The 15,761-nt window shown below is 37.4% G+C and overlaps 1 protein-coding gene across 1 annotated transcript; it reads right to left on the reverse strand.

Moving 5' to 3' along the window:
* Positions 1 to 3,769: 3,769 nt before the first annotated feature.
* On the reverse strand, positions 3,770 to 4,847 carry LOC111879621 (uncharacterized). The gene is made up of 2 exons (XM_023876083.3): positions 4,514 to 4,847; positions 3,770 to 4,291 (listed from the first exon to the last, which is right to left on the reverse strand). Exons 1-2 carry the CDS (start codon positions 4,574 to 4,576, stop codon positions 3,977 to 3,979), a joined length of 378 nt encoding a protein of 125 aa, XP_023731851.1. The 5' UTR covers positions 4,577 to 4,847; the 3' UTR covers positions 3,770 to 3,976.
* Between the last annotated feature and the right edge of the window lie 10,914 nt (positions 4,848 to 15,761).

Genomic DNA, 15,761 nt, shown 5'->3' on the forward strand with positions numbered 1-15,761 from the left:
AGCGATCGAACGTCTGAGTAACAGTTTCATCGGTATTCTGCTTAAATTCACCGAACTCAGATAAAAGCAACGTCTGAATGGAATGTTCCAAATCTTCATCTGTGGAATAAAGCTCTCGCAGCCTATCCCAGATTTCTTTAGTGGTACTGCAGGAACTCACTAACCTGAATGTATCAGATTGAAGAGCGAATCAGATTAGTCTCAATGCTTTGATATTGCACTGAAACTTTTCCTTTTCGTCTTGAGCAATGTCTTTTACATCTTTTAACAGATCATTATATTCTTTCTGAGTTTTGATGATCTTTGATGTTCCTGAGTGAGCGAATGGTCCAAACACGATTGCTTCCCAAATAAGATATCCATTATCTTCAGATCCGATGACATAATCTTCAAAATGATGCGCCCAGACTTCATAATCTTGGGTGTAAAGAATAGGAATCTTCGTCGTTAAACCAATGCTGTTTGAGATGTTGATAGGATTAGATTGAGACTCGTCCATGCTTGATCGTTTAACCTGTTTGAAAGATCAGACTTGTAATACGTAATATTAGGGCAAAACAAATAAATGTTGAGTTACGTCATGGAATGACGGCTCAATAAATATTAGTTAATGCAGAATAACCCTTATCGTAACCTTCTTTCACAGAAAAGATGTGTATCGATTACACAACCTCCTGCTCTGATACCAATTGATGAGTTATATAAACTCTTTTGATCGATTAGATCTTTGTAACGGGTAAATAAAGAACATAAAAAACAGTGAAATATAACACAAGTATGGATCACAATGAGTCGAATGATTCAATTACTCAATCCTCAGCAGAACTCGACTAAGAACTTCCGCTGTAGAGGATTCTAGGGTTACAAAACAAGAACGATGAATATGATTGAAAATACTTATCTAATCGTTTCTTATCATTACGTTCTAGGACGCATGCAAGCATCTATTTATAATAAACCCTACAAAACTCACGGATGGACAGGCCCATACCGGAGATAAACATTGGACTAGCTAACGAGCCCAATAGACGCAACACAATACTGGACCTAACAATAATACTATTGAACTAAATACTTGTTGTAAAAGAAACATGAAACTTGATTAACCTCAAACTTTGTATAATTGCTTCTCTCATTTAGATGAGGCTCTTGGATTATGGTTTCTTTCAGACGAGGATCTTCGATTTCCTAAAAAAGAGTTATTAGAAACCATAAAAAAATTATCAGGAACCAAAACAAATTCATAATAATAATGTCACTAATATAAAAAAGGCATCACATTTAGTTGTCGATTTTTATGAAATACACTACTATAAATCAGAATAAATACAAGCATATTCCATAAAGAATGTCCAAAACGTCAAAAGAACCGATTTTTATGAAGTACATTACTATAAATGAGCATAAATATAAGCATATTCCATAAAGTATGTTCAAAATGTCAAAAGAACCATTTTTTATGAGGTACAACACTATAAATGAGCATAAATACAAGCATATTGTAGAAAGTATGTTCAAAATGTCAAAAAAACCGATTTTTATAAAGTACAATACTATAAATAAGCATAAATACAAAGATATTCTAGAATGTATGTTCAAAATGTCAAAGGAAAAGATTTTAAGGAAATTTTCATATATATCCTTGCAAACATTAAAAATTACATATATATTCTTTGAAAGTTTATAATTACTTATATATCCTTCTTAACCTATTAAACTCTCATTTATATCCAATCTTATAGTTTAATAATATATAAATCAATTTAATATCAAAAAATGTATTTCTAAATCAAATATATATATATATATATATATATATATATATATATATATATATATATATATATATATATATTCTATCTTAGTAACTTGTAATTAAAGTTGTATTAGGACTCTATAGCCAACCTGTCAAAGTCCCAAATTTACTTGGTCTCTAAGTCCTACTCGATTTAGGATTCTAACAATTTATTTGATATTTACGCTAGAAAATATGGCGAAATGCCACACACTTTTATCGATGTATCCGACGCTACTAGTGGTGCATCAGGTAGAAGTGAAGGTTGAACATATTTTCATATCGACCTCTATAACTACCTTTTGGAGGAACAAAACAAACGAGCACACCCATTAACCCTTCCTAGCGAACTTGAAATTTATATAAGCTCAAACTTTTTAAAATTCATGAGTGCACCACAATTTAAAAATTTGGATCTTTTGGCTTGGTGGAGAGAAAAGGAAGCACAATTCCTTATTCTCTCAATTATGGCCCGCGATTTACTAATTGTCTAAGCTTCCACAATAGCTTCAGAATCCACTTTTTCTTTTAGTGGTAGAGTTTTATCAAAGTTGCAAATGAATCTTACCCCGGTTGCGGTGGCGGTTAGCGTTTGCTTGAAAGATTACTTGGATTCGGTGGACCGTACACAACACTTCGCATCACTAGAGGGCCCACTACCGGAGAATGTTGAACCGGAGATAATGGAACAAGAATATGAACAAGGCTTAGCAACATCTCTGAAACAAAACGAAGACGATGACGATGAAGACGAAGACAAATATGAAGAAGAGGGTATTGATGAGACCCATATCCATTTGCGTGACGGTTGAAGAACAATTTAGTGAAGGCGACACGAAATGGAAAACCACAAAATTCAAGATTATTTGGCAAAATGTTATTACGCCACTTTATTATTATTATTAGTTAACTAGTTTGATATTATCATCAAAACTCTTTCTATTTCAACATTTGATGTATGCTTTAAGTATTCTAATGAATCTATGTTGCATTTTGTGTTATATTTGAGTGTTAAAAAATGTTTAAATAAAATCAAATTCAGGATCAGATTAAACCGATTCAGATCTAACAAAGGAAAAACCGGTTTGAAACCAGATCGAATTTTAGGTGAAACTGGATTGCATTTGACATCATCAAATCATATCGGATTCGGGTCGGTCTTTTTTTCACCTCTAATTTTAGACATTAATAAAATGATTCAAAAAGGAAGACAACAAGATGTGTGTAGGCGGGTTGTAAGTGACATGAGTTATGAGTGGGAGTTCATGGGTTTGATTCCAATAGGATGACGTGACATCCCACGTCAACAACAAATTGTTCACGTAGGTGCGTCATATTGGCAGATTACTTGTTCTATTTTGTTTTTGTTTTTTTAATTTAATTTAATTTTATTTTTATTTTTAGAACGGCGGTTTAGTATATGTATGAGATATAATTCATGACCTTCTTGTTAGACACTTTGTTAGCCAAATGAGCTAGTCTCATAAGAACTTATGTCAGGTTACTTACTGAAAAGGTTAAAAATGATTAAAGTGCATAAGTTAGCTGGTTTTCTGGACTTTTGTATTCAATTTTTTTGGGATTTTTTGTTATTTTTCTCATAACATTATGACTTTTCTAAAAATTTATTGATTTTTGACTATCTTTAGAGGAATAAAATGGTTAAAGTGTTAATCGCTATAATATATTGTTTTGTACCCATGTGATTGATTAAAAACACTCATGACACTTAGAAAAAATCTAGGGTCTTATAAGTCATTTACATGATATAGATATCGTTTTGCATTCGTAGTCGAGGAAAAAATTTGTCATTCATTAGGACGTTTGGGTAGTTTATATTTTTTTACTGGTTCGATTTCCTAGACATTTTTGTTGGACATTGACACCATGCATGTAAATGTTGTGCAAAAAACATGTCCAGATTTAGCTTTTGAATTTGAGAAACTCGATAGTATTTTGAACGCAAAAGCAAAATAATGGTAACTATTTTTTTATAAAATTATTTCTCATTCTTTCTTTTCAACAGTTAATTGATATTCACACACTAGAAATTTTTATTGGGACTTCTCCTTTCATGAATATATATATCAACTTACATTATACATCATAGTTTAGTGACTATGTATAAAGCATTCTCCTACATTTGACATGAATGATCATCACTATACCTGTTGGCTGTTATCAAATAACTTTGCCAATTCTTTCATCTTTATCGTCTTCATCAATCAAATCTTCTAACTGATCTGGTTCTTCTTCATCTACTTTTTCTACATCTTGTTCTTCGTCATTCCTTTCTTTCACTTGCGAATCAATCAACCCTTTCCTCCCAATCACCGAGACTTGGATTGCTGGATTATTGTTCATGTAAGTCTGCTTCAATTGGTAAAGTAACCATACGCAAACCAGAAGCAAAACACTTATCTGAACTGCATGTTTCACTTTGAATCCTTTTGCCCTTTGATTCCTACTCGCCGACTGTTTCAACATATGATCCGCCTACAAATTAACAAAAGGAATCACAATTTGAATAACGAATGATCCGTAGTTCGTAGACAATCTAGTAATCGAAACTGTATTTAATTTCAATCAATCAGGTATGAATTAAATTTATGATCACCAAAGTTGTTAAGCATATTCGAATGCTTCAAAATCCGACAAGAGCAACAAGTTAGGTATTGAAATAAAAAATGAACAGAGGTGGAAATGGAATGATGATACCTGGAAATATGAAAGCAAATGCTGGATTCTGATAAAGAGGATAATCGATTGCGAAATCACCATAAACCAATGGTATAGCCCATGATTAAACAACAGAGAGGAAGGAGAGCAACAAGTAATGAAGTACGTGGGGAAACTCTCCGATTACGACATTGCAGCGCTTCTATGAGGATCCAGAATAAAAAGAAGAATAGGATTGTGTATGTGGCGTGTTTGTGAGGAGTAGGAGGAGGAGCAGGACTGTCGGCGGATGGGATGGGCATGGTGCGACGGAGGTACGGCGGAGGTAAATAAAAGGCAGCAGCACAACTAATTCATGGCCCACGGTACTGTAATCGATCGTGATTTGTTAATAAATGAAGGTGGTGGCGGGGGGGACGCCCGACTTCTACGTTGTACTAAAACACAAGGACAATTTAGACATTTCCCTACAACATTTCTAAAGTGTATAATAAGAAAAAATTGTTTGATAACATCTAAAATCATTTAGACATTTACAGTATTTGAATTGTTAATAGATTTTATGTTATCTATGATCATAGTTCGTTAAAGATAAATTGAACCGGATTATATTACAAATTTAAATATATAATAAAGGAACATATAGTCGCTACATTACAAAACTTAAGAGTATTGGGTGTGGGCATCCGGATGTAACACCAAATTGATGCCAACTCATCCATAACACCAAGAGAGAAATGGTGTTCCAAATGTTATATCTTGTTAAGAGGTAGAGAGAGAAAAAATATAGAAAATCATTTGATTGGTTGATGAAGGAGATAACCAATCATCCTTCTTGTTTTATCTCGTCCTCGTTACCACAAGATTCACCATAACGAGATTCAACAAGTTGGGGGGGGGGGGGGGGGGGGGGGTGTTCCCCCCGTCATGACGCCGTTGAGGCATGTCACATCAGCCTATTGCTTCTTGTTTTTGGTCCATACCGTATGCTCTAAGAAAAGATGCTAGTTGATGGCTAAACTTTCGCCTTTCTCTTCGATCCTTCCACTGCTAGCGATCTTGAGATATATAGACTGACTTATATATATATATATATATATATATATATATATATATATATATATATATATATATATATAGATTGCTAGATGTGACTTATAGATTAGTTGGCTCGTAAATAGACCTGATAATTCTTGACACGACCCGCAACACGATACGAAATAAACGGTTTTGGGTTGAGTTTTTCAAACCGTCAATCTGTATATTTAACATGTCATATATGGGTTTCTCAAAAAATCTATAGGTTGACCCGCCAACCCGTTTAGTATTTTAATTAAATATATATATATATATATATATATATATATATATATATATATATATATATATATATATATCTTTTAAATGTATTAAGTATTATACTCTAAACAATTTATACTTTATATTATGATAGGATACCCAATTAGGGATGGCAAAAACCTCATACCCAATAGAAACCTGAAACCCGCATCCGTTTTGACCAGGGAATCCCCAAGTTGACCGGGGATGGAGACGGGGATGAGAATCCCCGAATAAAAAAGTGGGAATGGGGATACCCCTAATCCCCAACCCTGGACCCGCCCCCCGATATGGACCCGCCCCCGATATATATTAATATACAAAAATAATACAAAACATATATTTATATTACAATTTACAATACATAAAATCTGATCCAAGTAACCTAACTCATTAATAATTATTTGATTGAAATTATATTTGTTTTTCTTTATCTAATTTAAACTAATGTATATTTTTTGTGTTTTGTTTATCTATTTTAATTCAAATATAACTTTGATAATTTTTTTCTACTTGATTTTTCATGTGTGTATTTAAATTTGGTAGAAAATTTGTTTATATTTTTTATGTAATCTATGGATATTTTTATATTTTGTAAAATCTTTAAACTTATGATGGTAAAATTGAAATTTAAAGTTTTTCTTTACGTAAAAATTTTCATATTAAAAGAGAAAAAGAAATATCTGATTCCCCGCTGTGGATCCCCAATCCTCGTTGGTGGTGGGGATGGGGGTTTATTTATATTCCCCAATGGGGATGGGGATGGGGATGGAGATTGGAATGAGGATTCAGGGATGAGGATGAGGATTGGGGTCTCCGGTAATACCTGCCCCTGTTGTCATCTCTATACCCAATAAAATTGACCATTTGATCCGTGGGTAACTATCTGCTGATTTGCATTGCAACGCGTTTGATGTTCCTAAATAATCTCAGTATCTCAGAAGAACCGTGACATGAATGATTGAATTGCTATTGACCAACGTCGATACCTGCGATTGAATTTATCTATGTTTTTATTAATGTTTAGTTTAAACATGTTTCCATGAATGTTTTTAATTTTCATTTGGATATTTAAGACTTAAGTTTCTAAAATTTGGATATATTTGCATCAAGAATTTGTTCATGTTCAATTATCAATTTTATTTATGGAATCTGACCCACAAATTCAAATTTGACACACGAAACCATTAACATGTGAACCCATATAAATAAGTGAGTTGACGGGTCATATATGAGTTTATGTTCAAAACCCGCCAACTCGTGACCTGTATAATTAAGTAGGTTGTGTTTGGGTTGGTATATTTTAACCCGCCAACCCGAACACGACATGATTGTCAGACGTACTATCTTCTCTAATAAATGAAGTTTTTTTTGTCACTTGTCACACTCTCATTCAATTGGCCAAATATCATTTTTTTAGTTATTTTGAATTAATTCTTTTTCCACATATCACTTTATGAGTTTTTCTATTTTATTAAATTTTACACAATATTTTAATATAATAACTAAGATAAATATAATAATAAATGGATATCAATTTCATTAATGAGCGTACCTTTTAATTTTAAAATTCTAAAAATTAAAGCTCTTTAATTTCTTTTATCTATTTAAATTATTTGTTTAAATATAAAAGATAAAAAACCTTTCTATTATAATAATTCAATATTTTTCTTATTTTCTTTTAAATTCAAAGTTCTCAAATATTTTGACATTTTTATTTATTTATTTATTTATTATTTTTTAAAATTAACTCATATAATACATGAGTCTCACAGTTAATAAACATTATATATATATATATATATATATATATATATATATATATATATATATATATATGATGCGACATCGACCTCCGGCGAGTTTTCTGGTCTTCTGCTGCGGCGGAGATCTGGACATCCAAGTGTAAAGTCGTTAGAGCCGTCCCAGGGACTGTGCCCCAGGAGCGGACTCCGATGATCAAGTTAGATCAACTAGAAGATCTGAGATGGTCCTCCATAGCTGGAGAGAACCATCTTGGTGCTAGTGGTGGTGTATGGTGGCTGACGGCAGCGGGTAGCGGTTGAGCCACCCGGTCGGAGTATAGTGGCGGCTGTGCCATGGGGGAAGATCCCTCTCCATGGAGGAGATACTATTCATTATATAGGGGACAATTAGGTCAAGGGGAATTAGGTCAGGCCTTGGGCCAATCCAATTCAGGCCCAACTATCAAGGAGTTGGGCAAGGCCGCCCGGAGGCGCCGGGCGGGGCTGGCGGGCGCGCACCAGGAAAGGCTGGCGGGGGAGCGTCGGGCCGGGCCGGCAGGAGAGTCCCCAACATGGCTGGCAAGGGAGAATCTACCAAGGCTGGCAAGGGGACGCCATGTAAGGTTGGCAGGAGCACGCCAGGCCATGTTGGCGCTCTAGAGTGGTCTAGGCCATGCTAATGGACCATATATCATCAAGTCCCCCCAGTCTGGTGTCATTGGTACGCGGCCAATGACATCGGACTGGAACTAGTCATATAAACTAGCAGGAGAGTCCCCAAAGAGGCTAGCAAGGGAGTCTCCGGAAGAACTTGGCAAGGGAACGCCAGGCAGGGATGGCAGGAGCGCGCCAAGCCAGGCTGGCGCGCTGGAGCAGTCTAGGCCATGCTAATGGACCATATATCATCAAGCCCCCCCCCCCCCCAGTCCGATGTTATTGGTACGCAGCCAATGACATCGGACTGGACTTAGTCATATAAACAGTGCGTCGTCAAGTCCCCCTAGTCTGATGCGATTGGGTTGCTGACAATCGGATCGGACTAGATAAAGCACCAATATTATAAATAATAAAGAGGAATGACCGAACCTTACCCACGATAGTCGTGGGGTTATGCGATGAGCCAGACATTGCTTATGCAGCTTGAGCTGACTTGTTACTCCTTCATTGAGAGGAGTGCGAGCCGATCGGTGCGATGCAACGTAACTGTTTCTAGCAATGTTATGCGCAACGAAGTTGCTAATAATGTTATTGCAGAGGGGGGCTGGTGTACGACATCTCTGTCTTGGCGTTTCCATCGTCTTGGGGGAATGTCATTGATAATTATCTTCATGAGCATTGATAACCATTCTGAAGGTGTTTCTTGCTCGAGCTATTCCTAGCTGGATTCCCCCCAGTCTGATGTGGGTAGCGTAGGTAGCCGTATCAGACTATGGTGCATAGGCAAGGTTTTTATGAGAATATCCAGTGAGGTTGTTTGTTATCATAAGAGACAACCAGATGTTGGCAACGCCTTATTGATCGTCCGGGCATAGGAAAACCATGTTGATTATAAGAGAAAAGACACCAAATGTGGTGATAAGCATGACATAAACTTACGATGTGTGACTTACGATGCGCGACGATACGCGACTTATGTTGCGCAACTTAGAAGAATAGTCTGGGCTTAGCAACTAGCGGTCATGGAGATGTTACGCGGGAAAGCATCGCGTGGAATAGATCGGGCTTGGCTGCCAGCGATCGTAGATAAATCACGCGAGAGAGCATAGCGTGGAATGGATCGGGATTGGCTGCCAGCGATCGTAAGTACATCACGCGGGAAAGCATCACGTGGATTCATATAGGCAAAGGTTGCGAGCCTTTGAGCCTCGTTGGCGGAGCATTCCGTTAATGGAGTCGAGCCAAGAAGTCAGGCGCCTCAAGGAAAGGATGTTGAACCTTGCATGCGGGGGGTGTCACTATAATGCAGTCGGGCTGAGAAGCCAGACGACTCAAGGCAAGGGTGTTGAACCTTGCATGCGGAGCGTGCCGCTATAATGAAGTCGGACTGAGAAGCCAGGCGACTCGAGGCGAGGGTAATGAACCTCGCATGCGGAGCTTGCCGCTATAATGGAGCCGGACTAGGAAGCCAGGCGACTCGAGGCGAGGGTACTGAACCTCGCATGCGGAGCTTGCCGCTATAATGGAGACGGGCTGGGAAGCCAGGCGACTTGTGACATCCCCAATTTCACGGCCAGAAAAGACCTATTTGTTTATGCTTTGTTTTATAAACCAGATTATTCATTTAAAGTAAACGGTTGCGGAATTTGTTCCCAAAACAAGATATGATAAAAACTTATCAAAACATTTCTCAAAGAGAATGTATTTTCATTAAATAATAAAACCTCGGAATGTCATGTTTCGATACAGACACATAAGCATAAACAGAACATACATTCATTTACTCTAGTGATTTACATCTCCTTTAATCTCTCAGTGCAAAGCAGCTTCGTATCGATACCTGTGATACAATTATACTGAGTGGGTCAGGCTTGGGAGCCTGGTGAGCATATAGGGTTTTCAACCCACAATAATATAATTATTATATGTAAGTATCAAACAATCAGCCCAATTACCCATCCCCATTATCTTCCTTACTCTTAAGGGTCTACCCTAAGAATCATCTATTCGCTCACTCCGTATTAGGCACTAAGACAATAGCTGTCAGGATTCTTTATCAGGCACTAAGACAATAGCTGCCAAGGCTCCTTCATAGAGCACTAATTCGATAGTTGCTATGGTTCATTCATCGGGTACTAAATCCATAGCTACCAGTGTAGGTACTAAGTCCATAGCTACCAACATTTATCTAACAGTACTAAATCCATAGCTACCGGTGTAGATACTAAGTCCATTGCTACCAACGTTTATCTAACAGTACTAAATCCATAGCTACCATCGTCTATCTAACAGTACTAAATCCATAGCTACCAACGTTTGTCTATACGGTACTAAATCCATAGCTACCAAGGTTCATCTATACAATACTAAATCCATAGCTACCAAGGTTCATCCTTCGTCTCATACTCAAACTCATCCGTCATCACACACCAACTAATTCGTCTACCCATGTTCTACCCAACATATTTGTAGATATAACATACATATACAGTTTAACTCATTTAAAACCCATATAACACATCTATTCCACGCTTATCTCAAACAAACGACAATATATAAACTTCTAACTCGTATATCGTAGCAAATACTTAATACTTATGTGTTAGAAGAAAGTAGTTATACACTCACACCAAACATATACTTAATACATTCAAACAATACTTGTATTAAAATTGTGTTTATGAAAGGGACTATACACCCACGCATATAAACAACTTTATATTATACACATATCACGTATTTCATAGCAATTACTTAATATTTATGTGTTAGAAGAAAGTGACCACACACTCACTTGATCAGAAGATGATCGGACAGCACTACGACTTGTAGAAGTAGTATTCTTCGGTGAAACCGGGATCACTTCACACACCGGGTTTCTTGCGGGCAGAGCTTCGGCTCGGAAACTCTTTTCTTCTCGGGATCTTCGGACTTCGGGACTCGCTTCGGGTCTCGGGATGATACCGGGGCTTCGGGGGTACTTCTTTGCACGTAAATCGAGGTAATATGGGTGAGAGATGAGAGAATGAGCAACCAAACTCGGCTGGCCCTTCAAATCTATTTATAAGGCAAAACTGGCCCTTGCCACGTCGTGGCACCTTTTTCCACGTCGTGGGCTTGGTCGTCACTACATGCATCATCGCAAGTTGCGTCTGGGGGACTCCCGGAGGTGTCAGAAGACCTGCCACGTCGTGGTCTCTGACACAGCTTTGGGGTTCGCGTCCCGAACTTCAGAAATTCATAACTTTCGCATACGAACTCCATTTTCGACGTTTTTTATATTGACGCGTAGGTGAGATTATTCTCTACAACTCTTGTTTAGACTCCATTGGCTAATTTTGACTTTATTTTTAATATATTATAAATATATTACTTATATATTATCTTTAGTAGGCCGGGACAGGAAAACTCCGTTCGAAATTCATAACTCCTTCATCTGAACTCTGTTTTTGTCTGTCTTTTTATCGTTGGACTACTGTCGAAGATATATTCGAATCTCGTTTAGATCACTAACGATAGATATATATCTACCTTAAATTCACTATTTACGTCGCGCTGGATCGCGCTGGGTCGTGCCGGTTCTGTCGCGACACTTCGACAGGTCATAACTTCTTCGTTATAACTCGGATTTTGGCGTTCTTTATATGCACGGAAACCTTGTGACATATACTACAACTTGTTTAAGATTAATCCTTCTAAATAATCTTCTATCAAAAAGTCATTTTTAATTCTTATCGTCTCTAATTGACTACCCTGATCTACGGGCGTTACACGACTCGAGGCGAGGGTACTGAACCTCACATGAGGAGCTTGCCGTTGTAATGGAGTCAGGATGAGAAGCCAGGCGACTCAAGGCAATGATATTGAACCTCGCAGGGTTAGGCACAGCAACCCACTATCTATATGTTCGGCCCGGGTTATCAAGAGTGGCTAAAGTGTAATGGCATCTGATGTTCTACCACATCATTAGTTGATGAGAGTTAGGCAGGATGGTTGCTGAGATCCAGGCAACGTGAATACTGAGAGCTAAGCGTGAGACTGCCTAGGACCGACCACCACAGCTGTTGATAGCCAGGCAACATGATCGATGTTTGGTGTTGGGCCGTGGAGCTTTTCCTTAACTCGTAACACCAATCTCTTCCCCGGGATGCACAATCGTACATAACATCAACTCGTTATGTAGTTCAGCCTGAAATAGAAATAACACTTCTGTATAGTGTTGTGTTACTCCTTCTACTCCCCCTCCCCCTTTTTTAGGAAAAGTGAAGAATGATATTGGCTTGTTCTTCACGTTCGAGCCTCATTCGTTTGTACATGCTTGCAAGTCCCATGCTCATGTCTTACAGACCGAGCATTACTCCTGTCAGCGAGCTGTGAGTGTCGCGACACTGGAGCAATTATAACTATAAGGAAAAGTTAGGCGACCCAGGATCTGACGAAGGCTGGGTATTGTGGCTGCTGAGAGCTGTGCAACGCAACTGCTGGGAGTCGGACCTCGCAATTGCTGATGAATGGGCTTTGCGGTTGCTGAGCTAGGTTGCATCGCTGCTGAGGGGCGGTTGCACGACGGCTGTGTGCTGAGCAGTGAGGCTAGCGAGGGCCGGCCAACATGAATGGCGAGGGCTAAGCAGCAAGACTGCCCGCAGTTTGTTGACATGGCTGCTGATAGTCGGCCGGTGCAGTTGCTGAGGGTTATTTCGAAATGCTTCACGAGTAGTAACAATAATGCACTACTCTTCTCTCTCTCCTTTTTTTTTTGAAACGGTAAACTTTTTTTTTTTTGAAGTTTACCATCACTGTAACTCATCATTCTAGTTGGGTTTAGGGTAAATGTATTTTTGAGAATAAGTAATTTCGGTGAAATGATGGTTAACATAAACGGTTCTTGAAAAGCTTTATAAGATGTACAAACAGTACTGTTGTGTGTATAAACGGTTGTTTCAGAGCTTGGAGCTCTATACAAAAAATATAAAAATTATTTTCTGATAGCATTTGAACTTAGAATGGGGTATTTTTTTTTTGTTTTTTGCTCTTTAGACGTACCAAACAAACCCCAAACTATTAACAAAATAGGTCTGAATATGTCTTGTTCATAGAAAATTATGAACTGAAAAATTTTCTTGTTAACGTGAACAAAAAAATAGAATGAAAGCTTTCAGAGACACATTTTCCCCTATTTTTTCTCAGACTAAACTGAAATAGGGAAAAACCCACAAAAACTTTTTTTTTCTTAGACTACCAAAGAGAACACTTAAATGAACAACAAAATTTCTTTCCTTATTAAACTTTGTTGGAAAGACACCAAAACATAAACAAAAACGAATTTGATAGGGTTTTCTTCCTATAAACTTTCTTCTTTTTCTTTTCAAATTTCTAAAGAGAAACATCAAATTAACAATGGAAATTTATTTTCTTTTCAAACTTGTTGACAAAATCCCAACATAAATACAAAAACGGATTTGAAACTTTCTTTTCTTTTCAGCTTGTTCAACAAGCTATCAATATATTATCATATTAGCAAGAAATAGATCTGAGAAAATTTTCGTTTTTCTTCTCTGAGCTTCTAAAGAAAGCACCAAAGCAACTTAGATGAAGTTGTACACATAGAATTACGAACTAATGGTGGTTTCTTGATAAAAACAACTGGAGATAGGGTAAATAACCACAAAAATTTCTCTTCTTCTCTAGTTGTTTGATGAAACACCAAAATAAAAACGAAAATGGGTTAAAAACTCATAAGAGTTTCTTTCTTCACTATTTGCTGAAGAAACCCATTAAATATAGACGAAAATTAGATCTTATGAAGTCTTTTAAAACTTGAGTGTTGCTCAAATGATCTAAAGCGAAAAATATCTAGATATGTGAGTAAGAAATGAGGCAGATCTGAAGATCTGAGCGAGAAAACTCAACAGATCAAGAGATCTGAACGATGGAGAAGCAGATCTGAAAAGACCTTAGCAATAACTAACAAATCTGAACAGATCTTGGTAAGATCCAAACAGATCTGAACAAATGATGGGTAGACATGAACGAATCTGAACAAACCTTAGATGAAAACACATCAGGTCTGAACAAATCTGAGCAAAAACGAGCTGGGGGCCAACTGAGGCTTTTGCTACTTGCTCGAATCCGGGATGGCGCCAAATGATGCGACATCGACCTCCGGCGAGTCTTCTGGTCTTCTGCTGCGGCGGAGATTTGGACATCACAGTGCAAAGTCGTTAGAGCCGTCCCACGGACTGTGCCCCGGGAGCGGACTCCGACGATCAAGTTAGATCAGCTAGAAGATTTGAGATGGTCCTTCATAGCTAGAGAGAACCATCTTGGTGCTAGTAGTGGTGTATGGTGGCTGACGGCGGCAAGTGACGGTTCAGCCACCCGGCCGGAGTATAGTGGCGGCTGAGCCATGGGGGAAGATCCATCTCCATGGAGGAGATACTATTCATTATATAGGGGACAAGTAGGTCAAAGGGCATTAGATCAGGCCTTGGGCCAGTCCAATTCAAGCCCAACTAACAAGGAGCTGGGCAAGGCCGCCCGGAGGCGTCAGGCCTGGCTGGCGGGCGCGCACCAGGAAAGGTTGGCGGGGGAGCGCCAGGCAAGGGAGCGCTGGGCCGGGCCGGCAGGAGAGTCCCCAGCATGGCTGGCAAGGGAGCACCTAGCAAGGCTGGCAAGGGGACGCCAGGCAAGGTTGGCAGGAGCACGCCAGACAATGCTGGCGCTCTAGAGTGGTCTAGGCCATGCTAATGGGCCATATATCATCGATATATATATATATATATATATATATATATATATATATATATATATATATATATATATATATAAACAGGATCGGGTGACGACTCATTTTAAAGTAAGGACTCGTGAGAACAACTTAAAAAATTGAAAAAAAAAATCTAAGAAAGTACAAATCATAAAATCGAACATAGATCTATGTCCGGAAGAAAAAAAAATGAATCATTAAAATTGAATCATGGATCATAATAATACAAAATAAAAATTGAATTTGAATCATAGATCAATTTTAATGATGCAAAAAAAAAATTTCCAATTTTTTTCTCCCGAACATAGATCTATGCTCGATTTTATAATTTGTATTTTTTTAGATTTTTTTTTTCAAATTTTTTAAAGTGTCCTCAAGAGTCCTCACTTTAAAATGAGTCGTCGTACACACACACACACACACACACACACACATATATATATATATATATATATATATATATATATATATATATATATATATATATATATAGGTTCAGGTTCATTTGAGACCATTCTAATTTTGTGAGACCGTGAGACCAAATCTAAAAATAATTTTAAAATGCAAAATAAATGGAAAAATCCAAAAATTCTTTTTTTAAATGTTATTTTCAGAACTTGAATTAACTAAAAAAAATATAAAAAAAATATAAAAAAAATATAAAAAAATAAATAAAAATCCGTTTTTTTTTTTGAAAAATACGTGAAATATTCTAAATAGAATATTTCACTGACATATTCTAAAAAATAATTTTAAAATGCAAAATAAATGGAAAAATCTA

Source organism: Lactuca sativa, chromosome 6 (genome assembly GCF_002870075.4).
Source record: "Lactuca sativa cultivar Salinas chromosome 6, Lsat_Salinas_v11, whole genome shotgun sequence".
Lineage (NCBI taxonomy): Eukaryota > Viridiplantae > Streptophyta > Magnoliopsida > Asterales > Asteraceae > Lactuca > Lactuca sativa.